The 15,933-nt window shown below is 41.5% G+C and overlaps 1 protein-coding gene across 2 annotated transcripts; it reads left to right on the top strand.

The window, feature by feature from the left end:
* The first annotated feature begins 1,195 nt into the window (after window positions 1-1,195).
* LOC111579686 (E3 ubiquitin-protein ligase Topors-like) lies at window positions 1,196-11,573 on the top strand. 2 transcript variants are annotated; one of them, XM_035955771.2, is made up of 4 exons: window positions 1,196-1,431; window positions 3,101-5,502; window positions 9,337-9,468; window positions 9,592-11,573. In XM_035955771.2, exons 1-4 carry the CDS (start codon window positions 1,342-1,344, stop codon window positions 11,024-11,026), a joined length of 4,059 nt encoding a protein of 1,352 aa, XP_035811664.2. In that variant the 5' UTR covers window positions 1,196-1,341; the 3' UTR covers window positions 11,027-11,573. The 2 variants fall into 2 exon arrangements, with proteins under 2 accessions (XP_035811664.2, XP_023142830.2); XM_023287062.3 differs by having other exon boundaries at window positions 9,334-9,468.
* Window positions 11,574-15,933: the final 4,360 nt, after the last annotated feature.

Here is a 15,933-nt window from a genome sequence, read left to right as displayed (position 1 = left end):
CCACCTTGTGCTCCGGAGTGCAGCTCAAATATCCGTAATTATGTTAACGTCTCAGACTCCAACCTGTCAGATTTCACCTATAGGAGGTTTAATCTCGTGGATATTTTTGATTAATTATAATTATTAAAGTGTTAAATAGAGGGTTTGACCAGATTTTGTTCTGTCCGGTCGTCTCTCCTCCAGACCGACTGGGGGCAGCAGCGACAAAATTGCCGACAACAGAGATCCGGAATAGATGTGTCTCACTCCGCTTCATTTACAAATGTAATAATTGAATATTTTCTAAAAACAACAAAGTAAAACTAATTTAAGAAATGCTTTAATTTTAATCTTTTAAAGGATTCATTTTATTTAAATTTCAAGGGATTTTACTTCGGCGATACCACATTTATTTATTTCAGGATTAGTTTCACAGCAATATTTATTTTTTTGACAGGTTTCTTTATTTATGCAATTTATGCAATATTTTATTAATATCCAAACAAACAGCAACATATCCAGCTTTTTATATGGCAACATCCCTTTTTTAAAATAAATTATACACAGTAATATCCCGGTTTTGAACATTTAATCTAATAATATGTCAGTTTTTGAAAATTTTATGTAGAAAATTTTCAGGTTTATGAGGCTTTTATGTAGCAATATCTTGTTTTTTACCATTTTATATGGCAATATCCAGGTTTTTGAAAATGTATATGGTTATATTAGGATTTTTTAAACTTATATGTGATAATATCTCGATCACTGAAAATATTACATGGTAATATCTTGGTTTTTGAAACTTGTTTGTGGTAATATCCAGGTTTTATAAAAATTTTATATGGTAATATCCAGGTTCATCCGCTTTGTCCGTTAACATCCATGTAGTTCACACTTTTGTGACCTTATAGCCACATTTTGGACCATTTTCTGCATTAATACCTCGATATTTGACGCGTTTGTGTGGAAATGTCCAGATGTTTGCTACTGTTTTGTGGTAATACTGAAGTTTTTGACAATTTTGTGTGGTAACGAGTAGATCTTTGAAATTATACCAGCTTAATATTCAGGTTTTTGACAATTTGGAATAAAGATTGAAATGTGTTCAATGTAAAAACAAGAAATAAAACCACCAATAGTGACTGTAGCTGTGAGTGGATCATCTCTGCTGTGAACGATCTTTGGCTCCACAGAAAACAAACGACCGCTCCGTTTCCCTTCATGCACCGCGGCTCCGCTCAGTCCAGCTGCGGTTCGGACGGAAACAACTCGACACAAATGTCTCCGGTTTTAACAGCACCGCGGCTCTAAACGGGACCCGAGCAGCGGAACCTGTCGCGCCGGTAACCCCGTTCACGGTGGATGCCGCTAACGGCGCGGAAGTCTTACCGGAGGAGGAGAAAAAACCCGGATGAGAAGGTCTCGGAGCGACTCCGGGAGTCTTCTGCTCAGGTACTAGCGGCGTTAACAGGCAAATAGACCGCATAAGGAGCGTTAGCGTGCTAACAGGCTAACCGACCGTATAAGCGGCTGTTAGCATGCTAACAGGCTAGCTAAAGGTGCTGATTCTGTGGCTCATGGCGCTTCATCGTCCCCCGCAGCACTGCCGCTGTTAGCCGAAGCCGTTTTCCACTGTTTAAAGTTAAATATCTGAACGCATCTGCGGCGTCATTTGGCTCCTGTCGGTTAACTATATGCTAGCTAGTGTTAGCATGCTAGTCTGACAGTAACTGTTCTCTCGGATCATTAATTTTTAATTTAAAAGAGCCAAACCTAAAGTGTAATTTAATTAGGACCCAATCGGACACAATAAGTCCTAAAAGTGTAAATTACAGTAAGTAACTGAGCTGGTTTCGGTTTGTTAGCACGTTAGCTAGCTGCCCTGGGCTAACCTGAGGCTCCAGGTGACAGCTGACCTGCTAGAACCTGAAATGTGGTTCCTGATCTGCAGGTAGAACACCTGGTGAACAACCCGTAGCTCGTATTTCTGAGCTTCGAGGTCTGAAACTGTCGCAGCGCAATGGGAAGTAAAAGTGATGACAGATTCAGCAGCATCTGGTTTGACTCTAGCGAAACCACAAGTAAAAACACAAAACTGTTACACCTGGGTGTAAGGCTCCACCTGGTGGAACAACCAGGTACAGGGTGTCCTTGGTTTATGACGTCCTCGACCTTCAGCGTTTCGTCGTTACGTCTGAATGGGTTACATGGAACTAGTTGACGAGCAGAGCGGATGAATACGTCGTCACGTGGCGCTATCAGACGACTTTGTTTCCATTCTCCGATTGTACACCACCTTGGATTGTGCTACATTCACTCACTTTTTGTCCTTCATTATGACTCCCAGTGTAAGTCACTCTTCTGATGCTCTCTCTACTGCTGACTCTCAGCCAATCAGAGGTGAGCTACCTAGGGCTGCAACTAACGCTGAATCGATGAATCGTCTGAGCACGATACCTCATCAAAAGCAGAAGTGAGGGCGCAATGCAACAGAAATGGAGCGGAGTGCTGAACACGGACAGACATCCGCGCTGCATCATACGTATATATGCACGATACAGCTCGGACATGCACGTTTACGATTCAGCATCGTGCATATATAATATATGCATATATTTATATAATACATGCACGATAAAGTGCGGATGTCCATCCGTGTTCGGCGCTCTGCCTGATTTCTGTTGCATTGGGCACTCACTTCTGCTTTTGATGATGTACCGTGCTCAGACGATTCATCGATTCATCGTTAGTTGCAGCCCTAGAGCTAACTGAACATAGCACGTTCACTGACATTAGGTAAATCTGGAACTGAACAATAAACATTGAAACCTCAACATCAACAACAATATCAGTCCGCTACAATATTCTGTTATCTTCTTGAAAAATGATTCATACATGCATGAAAGTTGTTGGTAGTCATGTCGTGATGCACATAATGGCTTTATTTACATTTTTGCTGGAGTTCCAACTTAGGTAGATCCATAGGAACGAAGCTCCAACGTAAGTCGAGGACCTCCTGTACTACAACTGATCTACCGACATGCACGACCTTCTTTTTCTGAATAAGTTGTTACTGGCAGCTAACGAAAAGTCATTAACGTGTTTTCTGTTTTGCATCCAGGTGATGGCGCCCACGCGGATGAAGCTGCGCGTCCGTCGCCGTGACAACGCGGCTGCCGCAGGTGAAGAAGAGCGGACGAGGGAGAGCAGCAGCAGTCGGAGGAAGAACACCAGCAAAACCACGACTGCAGCCGCCGCCACCGCAGCGTCTCCTCCCGCCTCCTCCGCCTCGGCGTCACGGACGGTGATGGCAGCGGAGGAGGCGTCGCCCGACTCCAAGTGTCCGATCTGCCTGGACCGCTTCAACAACCTGGCGTACCTGGACCGCTGCCTGCACCGCTTCTGCTTTCCCTGCATCCAGGAGTGGTCGCACAACAAGGCCGAGTGTCCGCTCTGCAAGCAGCCCTTCGCCTCCATCCTGCACTCGGTGCGCGCCGAGGACGACTTCAAGGAGTACACGCTGCGGCCGGCGCCCGCCAACAGCAGCGTCGCCGCCACCGTGGCCATGGTGGCAGCAATGGCTTCGGCAGCGAGGAGCGACCACCAGATGAGGCTGATGCTGAGGAGGCACCGGGTGGCGGACGGAGGAGAGACGACGGCGAGGAGGCGGCGGAGGGAGAGGGGGGGCCGCGGGGGAGGCCGGAGGGGGGAGGAGAGAGCGGGGGGAGTGTGGGAGTGGTACCTTGACTCGCCTCCTCTTCCTCTCCCCTCCCTCCCTCCTCTTCCTCAGCATCCCGACGCCACCGAGGACAGCGAGGATGGAGACGAGCCAGAGGAGCGGCAGCTGAGGGGCGGGGCAGACCTGGCGGAACGCGGCGTCATATTCGAGGGTCTGACGGGCCTCAGGGGGGCGGTGGACCCGGCAGCGCCCAACAACCGGACGTCGCGGCGGCTGTTGACCCGTCTGGCGGCGAGGCAGCGGCTTCAGCGGGAAGGCGGAACTGTGCGGCGGCTGCGGGAGAGAGAGATGGTGGTCTTCCGCCGCGCCCTCTACCGCTGCGGCATACGAGTCAGTGGAGTGGCAGGTAACCAGGGGCAACAGCAGCAGCGTGACATCACAGCAGAGAGCTTCCGTCGGAACCCCGCCCACCTGAACAGACTCCGCCCCTGGCTGCGGCGGGAGCTCACGGTGCTGTACGGAGCGCACATCTCTCTGGTGGACATCGTCCAGCGCTTCGTCATGGCCCAGCTGGCCCACTACGGCCTGGAGGACACGCATACCATAGAACAAGAGCTGCGGCCCTTCCTGTCGGAGCGCGCCGAGCACTTCCTTCACGAGCTGGTCAGCTTCGCCCGCTCGCCGCTCAGCCTGGACAACTATGACCTGCAGGCGACGTACGACCTGCAGGCATTGTACGAGCTGCCGGTCACCGTCCTGCAGGTGGACGGGATGAGCAGCTCCTCGGACAGCAGCTCCGTCATCGCCATATCGGAGGGCGAGGAGGGGGGCGGAGCCAACGACGACGTCATCCAGACAGGAGGCTGCCTGAGCCTGTCGGGATGGGACGATGAGACGCCGGGCCCCTCCTACTCCACCGCTGAACCCTCTTGTTCGCTGTCGTTTAGCCCTGCTCCTCAGGAGCCGACCAATGAGGAGGGAGGAGAGAAGCGGGCGGAGGAAGGGGAGGAGGAGTGTCTGATCGTCGGCTACAAGAAGCCGATTGCAGAACGAACTCCAGAGCTGGTGCAGCTGTCGTCTGACACCGAGGAGGAGAAAAAGGAGGAGGAGGAGCCGGAGAAACCTCCCCCGCTCCCCTCCACCGCTCCTCCCCCTTATTTACCCACAATCCCTCCCTCCACGTCCGGCATCTTCAGGGATGAGCCGGACGACGGCGAGAAGGATGGTGAGGCAGGGCCGCGGCGCTCATGTGCACACTCGTGGTCGGGAAGCAGCAGGAACTCGGTGTGCACGTTGAGCCCGGCGACGCCCGAAGATGGCAAGCGGCGGCTGGAGCGAGTGAGCTGGAGAGACGGGAAGCAGCCTGGCGGTGAGGAGATGAGGGAGAAGAGAAGGAGGAAGAGGAGGAGGAGAGGCCGGGAAAGGAAGAGCGGCACGCTGTACAACCCCAACCGCTCCATCTACCCCGCCATGATGCGCCGCCGCTCACGCTCCCCCTCGCCGTTCCACTCCAGCGCCGAGTCCGGCTCGCCGCCCGACTCCAGCTGGGAGTACCGCTGTTCCCAAGTGTCCCCCCTCACCTCCTCCATCTCCTCGCCCTCCTGCTCCTCGTCCTCATCGCCGTTCTGCTCCTCGCCTCCGCCGCCGCTGCCTCAGACCCCGCCTTCGCTGTCGCCCAGCAGCAGCACCCACCACGGGGAGAAACCCGGCGGCAAGAGGAAGTACAAGAGCCGGCACCTGGACAGCGACGTGAAGGATCCGACGTGGAGGCCGAGCAGCAGCCATCAGCGAGAGAAGAGGAGGGAGAAGGAGAGGAGGAGGAGGAGGAGGAGGGAGAGGAAGAGGTGAGGCGAGGCATGAATACCCACGATGCACTACTTCCTAAAACACAGTGAGGTTAAACTGTTAATGTGAGACCATGAGTTTATCGGAAACCTGTAACTTTACAAAAACAAAACCTGGAATCAACTTGTCCGACATTTGAAACATAATTTTCTCAATAGATATTTATCTGTTCCCATGTTTCCTCTCCAGACTTTTTCATTTTGTTTTCATCATTTTGTGTCTTGTTATTGTCGTTTTGCATCTTGTTGTCATTTTGCGCCTTGTTTTTGTCATTTTGCCCCTCTTTTTATCGTTTAGTGTCTCGTTTCTGTAATTTAGTGTCTTGTATTTGTCATTTTTTTTCTCATTTTTGTTGTTTTCTGTCTCGTTTTTGTTGTTTTGCGTCTCGTTTTTGTTGTTTTGCGTCTCGTTTTTGTCCTTTTCTCTGTGGTTTGTGTATTTTTGACAATCAGCTCCCTGTTCACGGTTTCTAAAAACTTTCACTCTGCTCTGCTCCTCTGTTCACTGATTTTGAGCCATGCCACATTTATTTGATTGTGGTACTTTTGCTTTTTTTTTTTGTCTCTTTGTAGTTATTTTATCTCCTCATCCTGTAGATGATTTTCTATCTCCAGACTTTTCGTCTCTACTCTGCTCATCGCCAGTAGAACGATGTTTCACTATGCTGAATGGATCTCCAACAACTTGCTCCTCTGTTCACTGTTTCTGAGCCATGCTGCATTTTATTCAGTCAAATTGTCTACAATTACACAAACATTGTCCAAAATACTCAAAAATTGCCCAAAATGACTCAAAATTGTCCAAAATAACTTGAAAAATGTCCAGCATTAATCCAAAATTGTCGTAAATGACTCAAACTGGTCCAAAATAACTCAATTTTTTTCCAAAATTACTAAAAAACTTTCCAAAATCACTCAATTTTCCAAAAATTATGCAAAATTGTTCAAAATAACTCAACATTCTCTAAAATGACTGAAATTTTGTTGTTTAAAATGATAATTTTGAGTCATTGTGGATCATCTGGGTAATTTTGGAGAATGTTTAGTCTCTCCAGACTTGGAGACACTGATGAAGACACGAGACTCTGCTCGTTAACCTCTAAACTTCAGACAGATCACTTAGTGTACAAAAGCTTAAGAAATAAAGTGGTACAGGAACTATGCAAATCTAAAGTATCTTACTACAATAAACTAATAGATAATGCAAGGGGTAATAGCACTTCTCTATGGAAGCACTTCAATAACTTAACCAACAGAACAAACAATCAGAAAGGGGTAAAAGAACTTATAATCCAGGGCGAGTCTATCACTAACAACGCCTCCTTGGCAAATGCATTTAACTCATATTTTGTAGAGTCAGTGGAAAAATTAACAAAAAACTTTGAGCTCCGAAATGTTTTACACCAGGACAAAGCAATCATTTCTACAGGTTTATATCACATTATTGAGGGAAATGAGGAACTAGTTGCTAAGATTATAAATAAATTATCTAACTCTAAAACTAATGCTATTTATAACATGAGTACGATTTTCCTCAAAATATACAGTAAAATATTAATAAAACCACTGACTCATCTCATTAATTTCTCGATTAGATCCTGTAAGTTTCCATCTGACTGGAAAAAGGCTGTCATGGTACCGGTTTTTAAATCGGGAAGTCGGGATAATATAAATAACTATCGCCCAATCTCTATTTTACCTGTCCTGTCTAAGGTTCTTGAAAAAGTAATCGCTACGCAACTCATAGACTATCTACAGGACAGTGAACTTCTTCATCCACAACAGTTTGGTTTCAGACCAGGCCACTCAACAGAAACTGCAAACTGTTGCCTCACTGAAAACATTAAACAGAGCCTGGATGGGGGTAATGTTGTGGGAGCTGTTTTTCTTGACCTCAAAAAGGCATTTGATACTGTCAATCATACTTTGCTTTCATCCAAATTGGTTTCTTTTGTTTTTTTTTCTGAGACAATAGATTGGTTTACATCAAAGTTCACCACAAGACATCCACGTTTTTAAATACCCACATGGGCGTTCCACAAGGGTCCCTTCTTGGTCCCTTACTGTTCAGCCTTTTCATTAATGACCTCCCGTTAAACTGCTCTACAGCAACATGTCAACTCTATGCAGATGATGCAGTTATATACACAGCTGCTAAGACACCAACACATGCTGCAGACGTCCTGTCTTCATGTATGGTTAATGTCCAAGAGTGGCTGGTTCAAAATCACCTTGTATTAAACCTGGATAAAACAGTGTCTATGTGCTTCTCAGTTAGGAAATCAAACCAACAATGCTTTAAAGTTAATATAAAAATTCAAGAAATCATTCCAGTGACAGAATTCAAGTATCTTGGAGTCGTACTAGACCCTCAACTTAAATTTAATCTCCACATAAAGATTTCAAAAACAGTTAAAAAAATCTGAACTGGTTCAAGTTAATCAGAAATGATATTCCTGACCAGGCAGCCCTGCTGTATATGAAGCTCTGATCTTCTCCCATATCTCTACTGTCTGACAGTTTGGGCTCAAGCAGCTCCATCTACAATAAAACACATCAGTTCATTAAACAATCAAGCCCTGAAAATTATGGATAAAAAACCAATTCGGTGGCATCACTGTCTTATTTTTAAAAAATACAATTTTTTGAGTTTTGAAAGCCTCGTAGATCTTTGCTTTGTCAAATTAGTCTTTAGATGCTTCAATAAATCAGCGCCACTCTGTGGGTTCATCCAAAGACAGGACGGCTGCAGGGTCACCAGAAGCTCCACCAACAACAATTGCAAAATAGCTAACCACAGAACTGCATTTGGACAGACAGCCTTTTCAATCAAAGGCTGTCACATCTGGAACACATTACCTAATGAAATCAATATGATAGCAGATTTAAAAACAGCAAAATTTAAGTACTGGCTCAAAGAAAAACAAGAATGTACCCACCTGTGACATCTAAAAGGTCCGACTGACTGTGGATTGTGTCATTGTGCGTGTTTGTGATGCAGGTGTTCCTCAGGGAGGATTATTGTGGTTTCTCCCTCACACAACCTTGAGTTTAGCAGTTTCAGTAAATTTAATTGTTACATTACAAGAAAGCAGGAATGTGTTGTGTATCAGGGCCAAAGCTCTATCTTTGTTAGTGTGTATGTGTAGAAGGAGAAGCATTTTTTGTAAGCGGCTGTAACTTTCCAGCCTGACCTGTCTGCATCCATCAGAGTTTGGAGTTAGAGCTTAGTTCCATCTCTTTCCTTTTAAAGGTCAAGCAAAACTCATGGATTCATTTCACATTAAATGGTTATTATTATCAATATTATAACACTCAAATGTAATATCGATTTCAGTGTTCAGTTATTAGTACCTTTGTGAGATAAAAAAAAATCCTAACACTATCTACTCTCTAAACTTCAGGGACGTCTCTCTGGTCTGAATTATGTTGCTTTCTAGAGGTGTATGGGGGGTATTGATCCAAAGTGTCCCCATTTTATAGACATGAGTACTACTCAATGTACCTGGCATTGTTTAGAGGGAGTTGAATCATTTTGCAACCTGCTTTTTGTAAAAAAAAAAAAAAAAAAGAAAGAAAAAAAAGAAAGAAATTTCAGATGGATTCTGAATTAAATCTTGGTTTTTGCTTTGATATTACATTCCAGGAAACTAACTGTTCACCTCTTATATGATTTAGTCGCTTTCAGTTGGAATGTTGCTCATTTTGCAAGAGTATAAAAAATGTCAGGGGTGTTGAATAATTTAGCATTTCTGTGATTCGGTTTTGCTGTTTGCCAACTAAAAAGAAAACACAAAAGACAGTTTTAATGAAAGTCACCTCTTCCTCCAGCAGCAGCAGGAGGTCCAGAGAAGACCGGAGTCCCAGCGTGGAGATCATCTACGAGGGAACCGTCACGTCGGACACAGCGCAGCCTCGAGCCACCAAACGCCGCCGGAGACGCCACCGCAGGCCACAGCCGGGCAGGTATGGCATCTAGAGACTGTTATGGAACATGAATGTAGTCATCGTTAGAGAGTTTAACCAGATTTAACGCTCACCTTTGTTACTGCGAGGCTCAATCTGAACTCACCGCCGCTCTTCTTTCAGCTCTCCGGTCATCATCACGCTGGACAGCGACAGCAGCCACGAAGACGGCAACAACAAGACCTGCAGCAGCAGCAGTCCGCTCAGCAGCCAGCAGACTGTCGACTTCTCCGACCTTCCTCCTCTGTCATTAGTGCACTCGACCGGAGTGGGCGGGGCTTTGGATGCCGAGATCGGCGAACTTCCTGTCGACATCCTGGATCGAGGATCCGACTGCTCAGTGAGCGAATCCAAGGGTCCCATCGCCATCGACAACAGCGATGGTGACGTGGACGTGGAGAACGTGGAGGAGGGCGGGGCTCCAGCAGTAAACACACATGACGATCAGCCAATAGGAGAGAAAGCCTCGCCCTCCGACCGCCACCTGCTCGCCACCATCCTGGACGACCTAAACGGGATCTCAGCACCAAAACCAAACCGTCCGTTGAACTCAGAGGCCGGCTGGTCGGCTGAGGAGCAGAGCCAGGGCATCTCCATTCCCTCACCGCCTCCTCTGAAACACCCAAAGGAGTGCCGAGTCCAAGAGGAGACCCGGGACGTCCCCCCGCTGCTCCGACAGGCCGGTCCAGTCCAATCGTACAACCGCAACACTCCACCGCCACTCAAACACAAAGACGCCGGGAGTCCTCGCCGCTCCCCCGCTGACCTCCATCACGATCCCGTCGTCCCTCCGGTTCTAGCCGGTTCCAATCCCATCGACTCCCGTTTGGCCGCTGAGCCGCCGAGCGACGAACAAACCATCCCGCCCATTTCCACACTGAGGAGGCACCTGACGAGTGTTTTGGCTCCATCGGTCCATTCCACGCCTCCTTCTTTTGAAACGAGCCCCTTAAGGCATCCGGAGTTGGGCTCCTTCCATCCTGCAGCGTTACATTCCAGCGCCGAGGAAACACCTGTGCCCGTCAACTCGCATCCTGTGAATTCTTCCACTGATTTCCGTTCACTCAACAGCTGGTCCAAAGAGGAGCCGGCTCACACGGACTCTACCTCCAGGAATAAGACTGTCGGCCTCCATCCTCTGCCGGCAGGTTCTGGTGTTTTCTCAGGAGTCAACGACACGTCGCCTCCCGCTCCAGTTTCGTCTGTCAATTCCAGGACTCCTTCCGCTGAGCTTCACTCCGGGAGTCCAGAATCCACGACGGACCTTCGATGTTCCGCTTCAGACGGACCGAAGCCGGTGCCGGAAAGTCGTCCTCATCCGGCTAGCTTGAATTCCTCTTGTTTTGCTGGACACTTGAACCGCACGGCCTTACCCACTGCCAACTTCACCACATCTCAGTCCACCGCCAAACCTCAGAACCACGTCGACCCTCAGTTTCCCGTCAAACTCTCTCAGATCCACACCGACAATCACATCGACTCCGCTGAGAACCAGCACAACGCCGACGCCCGATTGGACTCTCAGTCGTCCGAACGCTCGGACGGCGGCGCCACGTAGGACACGCCAACATGTCTGCAAGGACAAATTTAAACGTTTGCGATGACTTTGTGGAGAAAATATGAGGAAATAATTGTTTGTTTTTCCTGTTTTCTTTGTTTATGATTAAAATTGAACCCATTTATGTTCATTTCATCATCACTGTTGGAAGAATAATTTTCAAACCAGACCGGGACGTACGAGTCGATTCTTTGGATTTAAGTTTAAAATGTTTAGGATTTTTATCACTTTAGTGAGACGTTTTGTTTGCAGCAGGAAGAAGTTTGTTAAAAAATGTTGATTTCATGATGATTATTGGTCACTGAAGGTCCGAGAACAATTAAGACCGACGTTAAAGGACGATTCTGTCACGTAGCCGGAGAGAAAAGAGAAATTATGCTATTAATGATTCGATCTTCTGGAGAAATGAGATTGAAGGTTTTAATAAATGGCGTTGAGCTACACTTTGACTCGGTCTGGTTGTAAACGTTGATCTGTACGAAGAAACGCTGAATAAAAGTTTGGTCAGAAAGTGAGTTTTGGTCCAATAAAGTGATTCTAGTTCGGGTTCCTTTGTGGAAATGTTCAGTTTTGATTATCGATGAATCAAAAATAACAAAAATTCACTCATCACAGCTTCTCAGACATGTTTTCTGCTTTTATTTGTCTCCCGTGTTGGTAAAGTGTTTATGTTGGGGTCGTTTTCACTAATTTTTTGACATTTCTTACAATAAAATAACCCTAACCATTACAGGGTACCATCAGAAAAATGTACTTCAATAATTAAAAAAGTACTCGATGCAGGAAAAATGTCTCTTCTGACTGTTAAATTATTAAAAAGACAATAAAAATATCTTAAAATAAAAGGAAAAGCAGAGATATCATCACATCTGTGAAGCTGGAACTTTTAAATGAAAACAGTTGATTATTTCTTCTGCACTTGGGTCGTTTTTTGAAATTCTTAGCTAAATGTAATAATTTAGAAGTGTTATAAAGTATTATTTCTGTGTACTACATGAAAAATGCAATACTCAAGTGCAGTGTTTGAGTAAATACTCAGTTATACATAGAAAAAAATGGATATTCTATGAGATTAAAGTGGTAAAATTTTGAGATATTTATGAGGAAAAACTCAAATTTATGGAAAAAATATGAGGAAAAAAAATACAAATAAAAAATAAAACTTGGATATTCTTCAAGATTAAAATGGTGCATCTATGTTAAAAAAAATCACATATTTATGAAGGAAAAAGTGGATTTTATATGAGATTAAAGTTAAAATTATGACAAGAAAAATCACATATTTATGAGAAAAAAAAAGAATATTCAAGAAAAACAAAAGCACAAAAACGTGGTATTAGAAAAACGTCACGAATTTTTAAAAAAAACGGAAAAAACGTGGTTATTCCATGTAATTTACATGATACCATAATAGTAATTGTAAAAATCACATAATTAAGAGAAAAGAAAAATTTTCAAGACTATTCACAAATTTCTGTGAAAAAAAAAAGTTGTTACATTTGGATTGTTTCATAAATTGAATGATTATTGATTAATAAAGATGTTCTTCGTAATTTAAATTTTCAAAAGCAAACATTAATTTAGAGCAACAAGCATAAATACAGATTTTAATCTAAATATAGATGTAAAAATACGTGGTTTAGAGCTGCAGTTTGTGTTTGGCACCAGCAGATGGCGCCACCAGACGCTTCTGTTTCTACATTTAACTCGTTTCTTGGAAATGAATTTTTCTTCATAACTACGGTGAAGGAAAAAAGTTAAGATTTTTCACAAATATTATCATGAAATTTGTGGAAAATCTTTTTGTGTTTCTAAAGGTGTGGCTGCTTTAGACAGACACAAACAAATACAAATTATATTTATTTTGTTTATTGTTTACAAGAAAAACTAACAAAACTAAATTCTACCAAAACGACCCCAAACTCAGAATGTCTTATTTTTCGGGAACCAATCAGTTTGAAGTTTTTCATGATTTTTTTTTAGGATTGTTTAGTTTTCTGGCTGTGATTGGACTAAAAGAAACTTGAAGACCTAAAAGTGATTCTTAATGTGATATTTCACTAATTAATGGGATGAAAAACTTTATTACACCGCCGTAGTTATGAGGAAATAAAATCATATTTACAAGAAAAATTTATTTCCTCAAAAAAGGTGGAATATTTATGAAAAAAAATCATTAAAAAATAATTTTAAAAGTGGTACATTTATGAAAAAGGTCACATTTATGAGAAAAAATAAAAATGAATTTCCAAGAAAAATACTTGAGTGGTGTTTAAGAGGAAAAACTGATAAATGTATGAGAAATAAATGAACATCATATGATAATAATAATGATATATATATGTTTGTGTGTGTGTGTGTGTGTGTGTGTGTGTGTGTGTGTGTGTGTGTGTGTGTGTGTGTGTGTGTGTGTGTGAGACAAAAAAGATGGTATATTTATGAGGAAAAACAAATTTAAAAAATGAAAATCTTGGACATTATATGAGATTAAAGTAGTAAAATAAATAAATATATTCCAAGACAAAATCAGAAAACAGATCTTTTATAGAATTTAAGTTGTGAGTTTATAGAGAAAAATCCACTTATTTTCTATTTATTAGAAGAAACTCATGAATCTATGAGAAAAAAAACTATCCCTGTAAGGAAAATACTTGAGATTTTAGGGGATTAAAATGATAAACTCACGAGAAAAAACAAATTTTGAGGAAAAAATTTTCATATTCATGAAAAAAGAAAAACTAACTTCCAAGAAAAATAAACAAACAAGATAAAATATTTATGAGAAAATAACTTGCAAATTTAACTAAAAATAATTTTAAGAAGTAACACATTTATGAAAAAATAGGAGAAAAATAGGAGAATAAATGAATAAATAAATAAATTAGAAGAAAAACTTTCTTAAGTGGTTAATTTACAAGGAAAAAATATAATAAAATTTAAAATGGATGTTATATATGATATATAATTTTATATATCTATATTTCCAGATAGATAGATAGATAGATAGATAGATAGATAGATAGATAGATAGATAGATAGATAGATAGATAGATAGATAGATAGATAGACAGATAGACAGACAGACAGACAGACAGACAGACAGACAGACAGACAGACAGACAGACAGATAGATAGATAGATAGATAGATAGACAGATAGATAGATAGATAGAAAGTGATAAATTTATGACAAAAAAAATCTGAGGAAAAAAACTCTTTACTGGGAAAAAATTTGAGATTCTATCATAGATACGAGAAAATTTAAAAAAATATTTTCCACAAAAAAATACAAGATTTATGACAAAACAAAGTGTCAAAAAAACTAATTTAAAAAAGTGGTACATTTATGAAAAAAAATCACATATTTATGAGAAAAGAAAAACTGATTTCTAAGAAATATACTGCAGTGTTGTTTACAAGGAAAAACTATATGTCTATTATGTTTATATACATGTTGATAGCAAGAAAGTCCTAAAATTTATGAAAACATTATTTCCAAGGAAAAAAATAATATTCTGACATTCAAGTGACAAATTCATGACAAAAAAATTATTTCCCAGAAAAAAAAAACACAAAACGGTGGAATATTTATGAGAAGGAAAACTCGCAAATAAAAAAAAATAAATCAAAAATGGTACGTTTAGGAAAAAAAGACACATATTTATGAGAAAAGCGAAAACATTTTAGAGGAGAAATTCTCCTGATTGGCGTTTACTAGAAAAAACTAAAATACAAATAAAATAAATGGATGTTTTATGATAATAATAATTATATATGTGTGATTCTTAATGTGAAATTTCACTAATTAATGGGATGAAAAACTTTATTACACCGCCGTAGTTATGAGGAAATAAAATCATATTTACAAGAAAAATTCATTTCCTCAAAAAAGGTGGAATATTTATGAAAAAATACGTGGTTTAGAGCTGCAGTTTGTGTTTGGCACCAGCAGATGGCGCCACCAGACGCTTCTGTTTCTACATTTAACTCGTTTCTTGGAAATGAATTTTTCTTCATAACTACGGTGAAGGAAAAAAGTTAAGATTTTTCACAAATATTATCATGAAATATTTGTGGAAAATCTTTTTGTGTTTCTAAAGGTGTGGCTGCTTTAGACAGACACAAACAAATACAAATTATATTTATTTTGTTTATTGTTTACAAGAAAAACTAACAAAACTAAATTCTACCAAAACGACCCCAAACTCAGAATGTCTTATTTTTCGGGAACCAATCAGTTTGAAGTTTTTCATGATTTTTTTTTAGGATTGTTTAGTTTTCTGGCTGTGATTGGACTAAAAGAAACTTGAAGACCTAAAAGTGATTCTTAATGTGATATTTCACTAATTAATGGGATGAAAAACTTTATTACACCGCCGTAGTTATGAGGAAATAAAATCATATTTACAAGAAAAATTTATTTCCTCAAAAAAGGTGGAATATTTATGAAAAAAAATCATTAAAAAATAATTTAAAAAGTGGTACATTTATGAAAAAGGTCACATTTATGAGAAAAAATAAAAATGAATTTCCAAGAAAAATACTTGAGTGGTGTTTAAGAGGAAAAACTGATAAATGTATGAGAAATAAATGAACATCATATGAGAATTATAGTTATATGTGTGTGTGTGTGTGTGTGTGTGTGTGTGTGTGTGTGTGTGTGTGAGAGAAAAAAAATTCCATGAGAAAAAAGGATGTTCTGACATTAAAGTGATAAATTTATGATAAAAAAAATACCCTATTTCCAGGGAAAAAAAACAAAACTGTGGAATATTTATAAGAGAAAACAAACAAATTAAAAAATAAAAATCTTGGATATTATATGAGATTGAAGTGGTAAAATTATGAGAAGAAAAGAGAAAATAAAAGATATATAATGTTAAAATAAAAACCTGTTTATTCTGTGAG

This window comes from Amphiprion ocellaris, chromosome 23 (genome assembly GCF_022539595.1).
Source record: "Amphiprion ocellaris isolate individual 3 ecotype Okinawa chromosome 23, ASM2253959v1, whole genome shotgun sequence".
Classification (NCBI taxonomy): domain Eukaryota; kingdom Metazoa; phylum Chordata; class Actinopteri; family Pomacentridae; genus Amphiprion; species Amphiprion ocellaris.
Note: the sequence above shows the minus strand (reverse complement) of the source record. Positions and strands in the feature narration are given on the sequence as shown.

What these genes read in the sequence shown, in the direction of transcription:
- LOC111579686 (XM_023287062.3), top strand. Translation starts at nt 1,342, where the DNA reads ATGCCGCTAACGGCGCGGAAGTCTTACCGGAGGAGGAGAAAAAACCCG. An exon ending in AGGAGGAGGGAGAGGAAGAG is followed by an intron (nt 5,503 to 9,333) that starts GTGAGGCGAGGC and finishes CTCTTCCTCCAG; the next exon opens with CAGCAGCAGGAGGTCCAGAG. An exon ending in CGCAGGCCACAGCCGGGCAG is followed by an intron (nt 9,469 to 9,591) that starts GTATGGCATCTA and finishes CTCTTCTTTCAG; the next exon opens with CTCTCCGGTCATCATCACGC.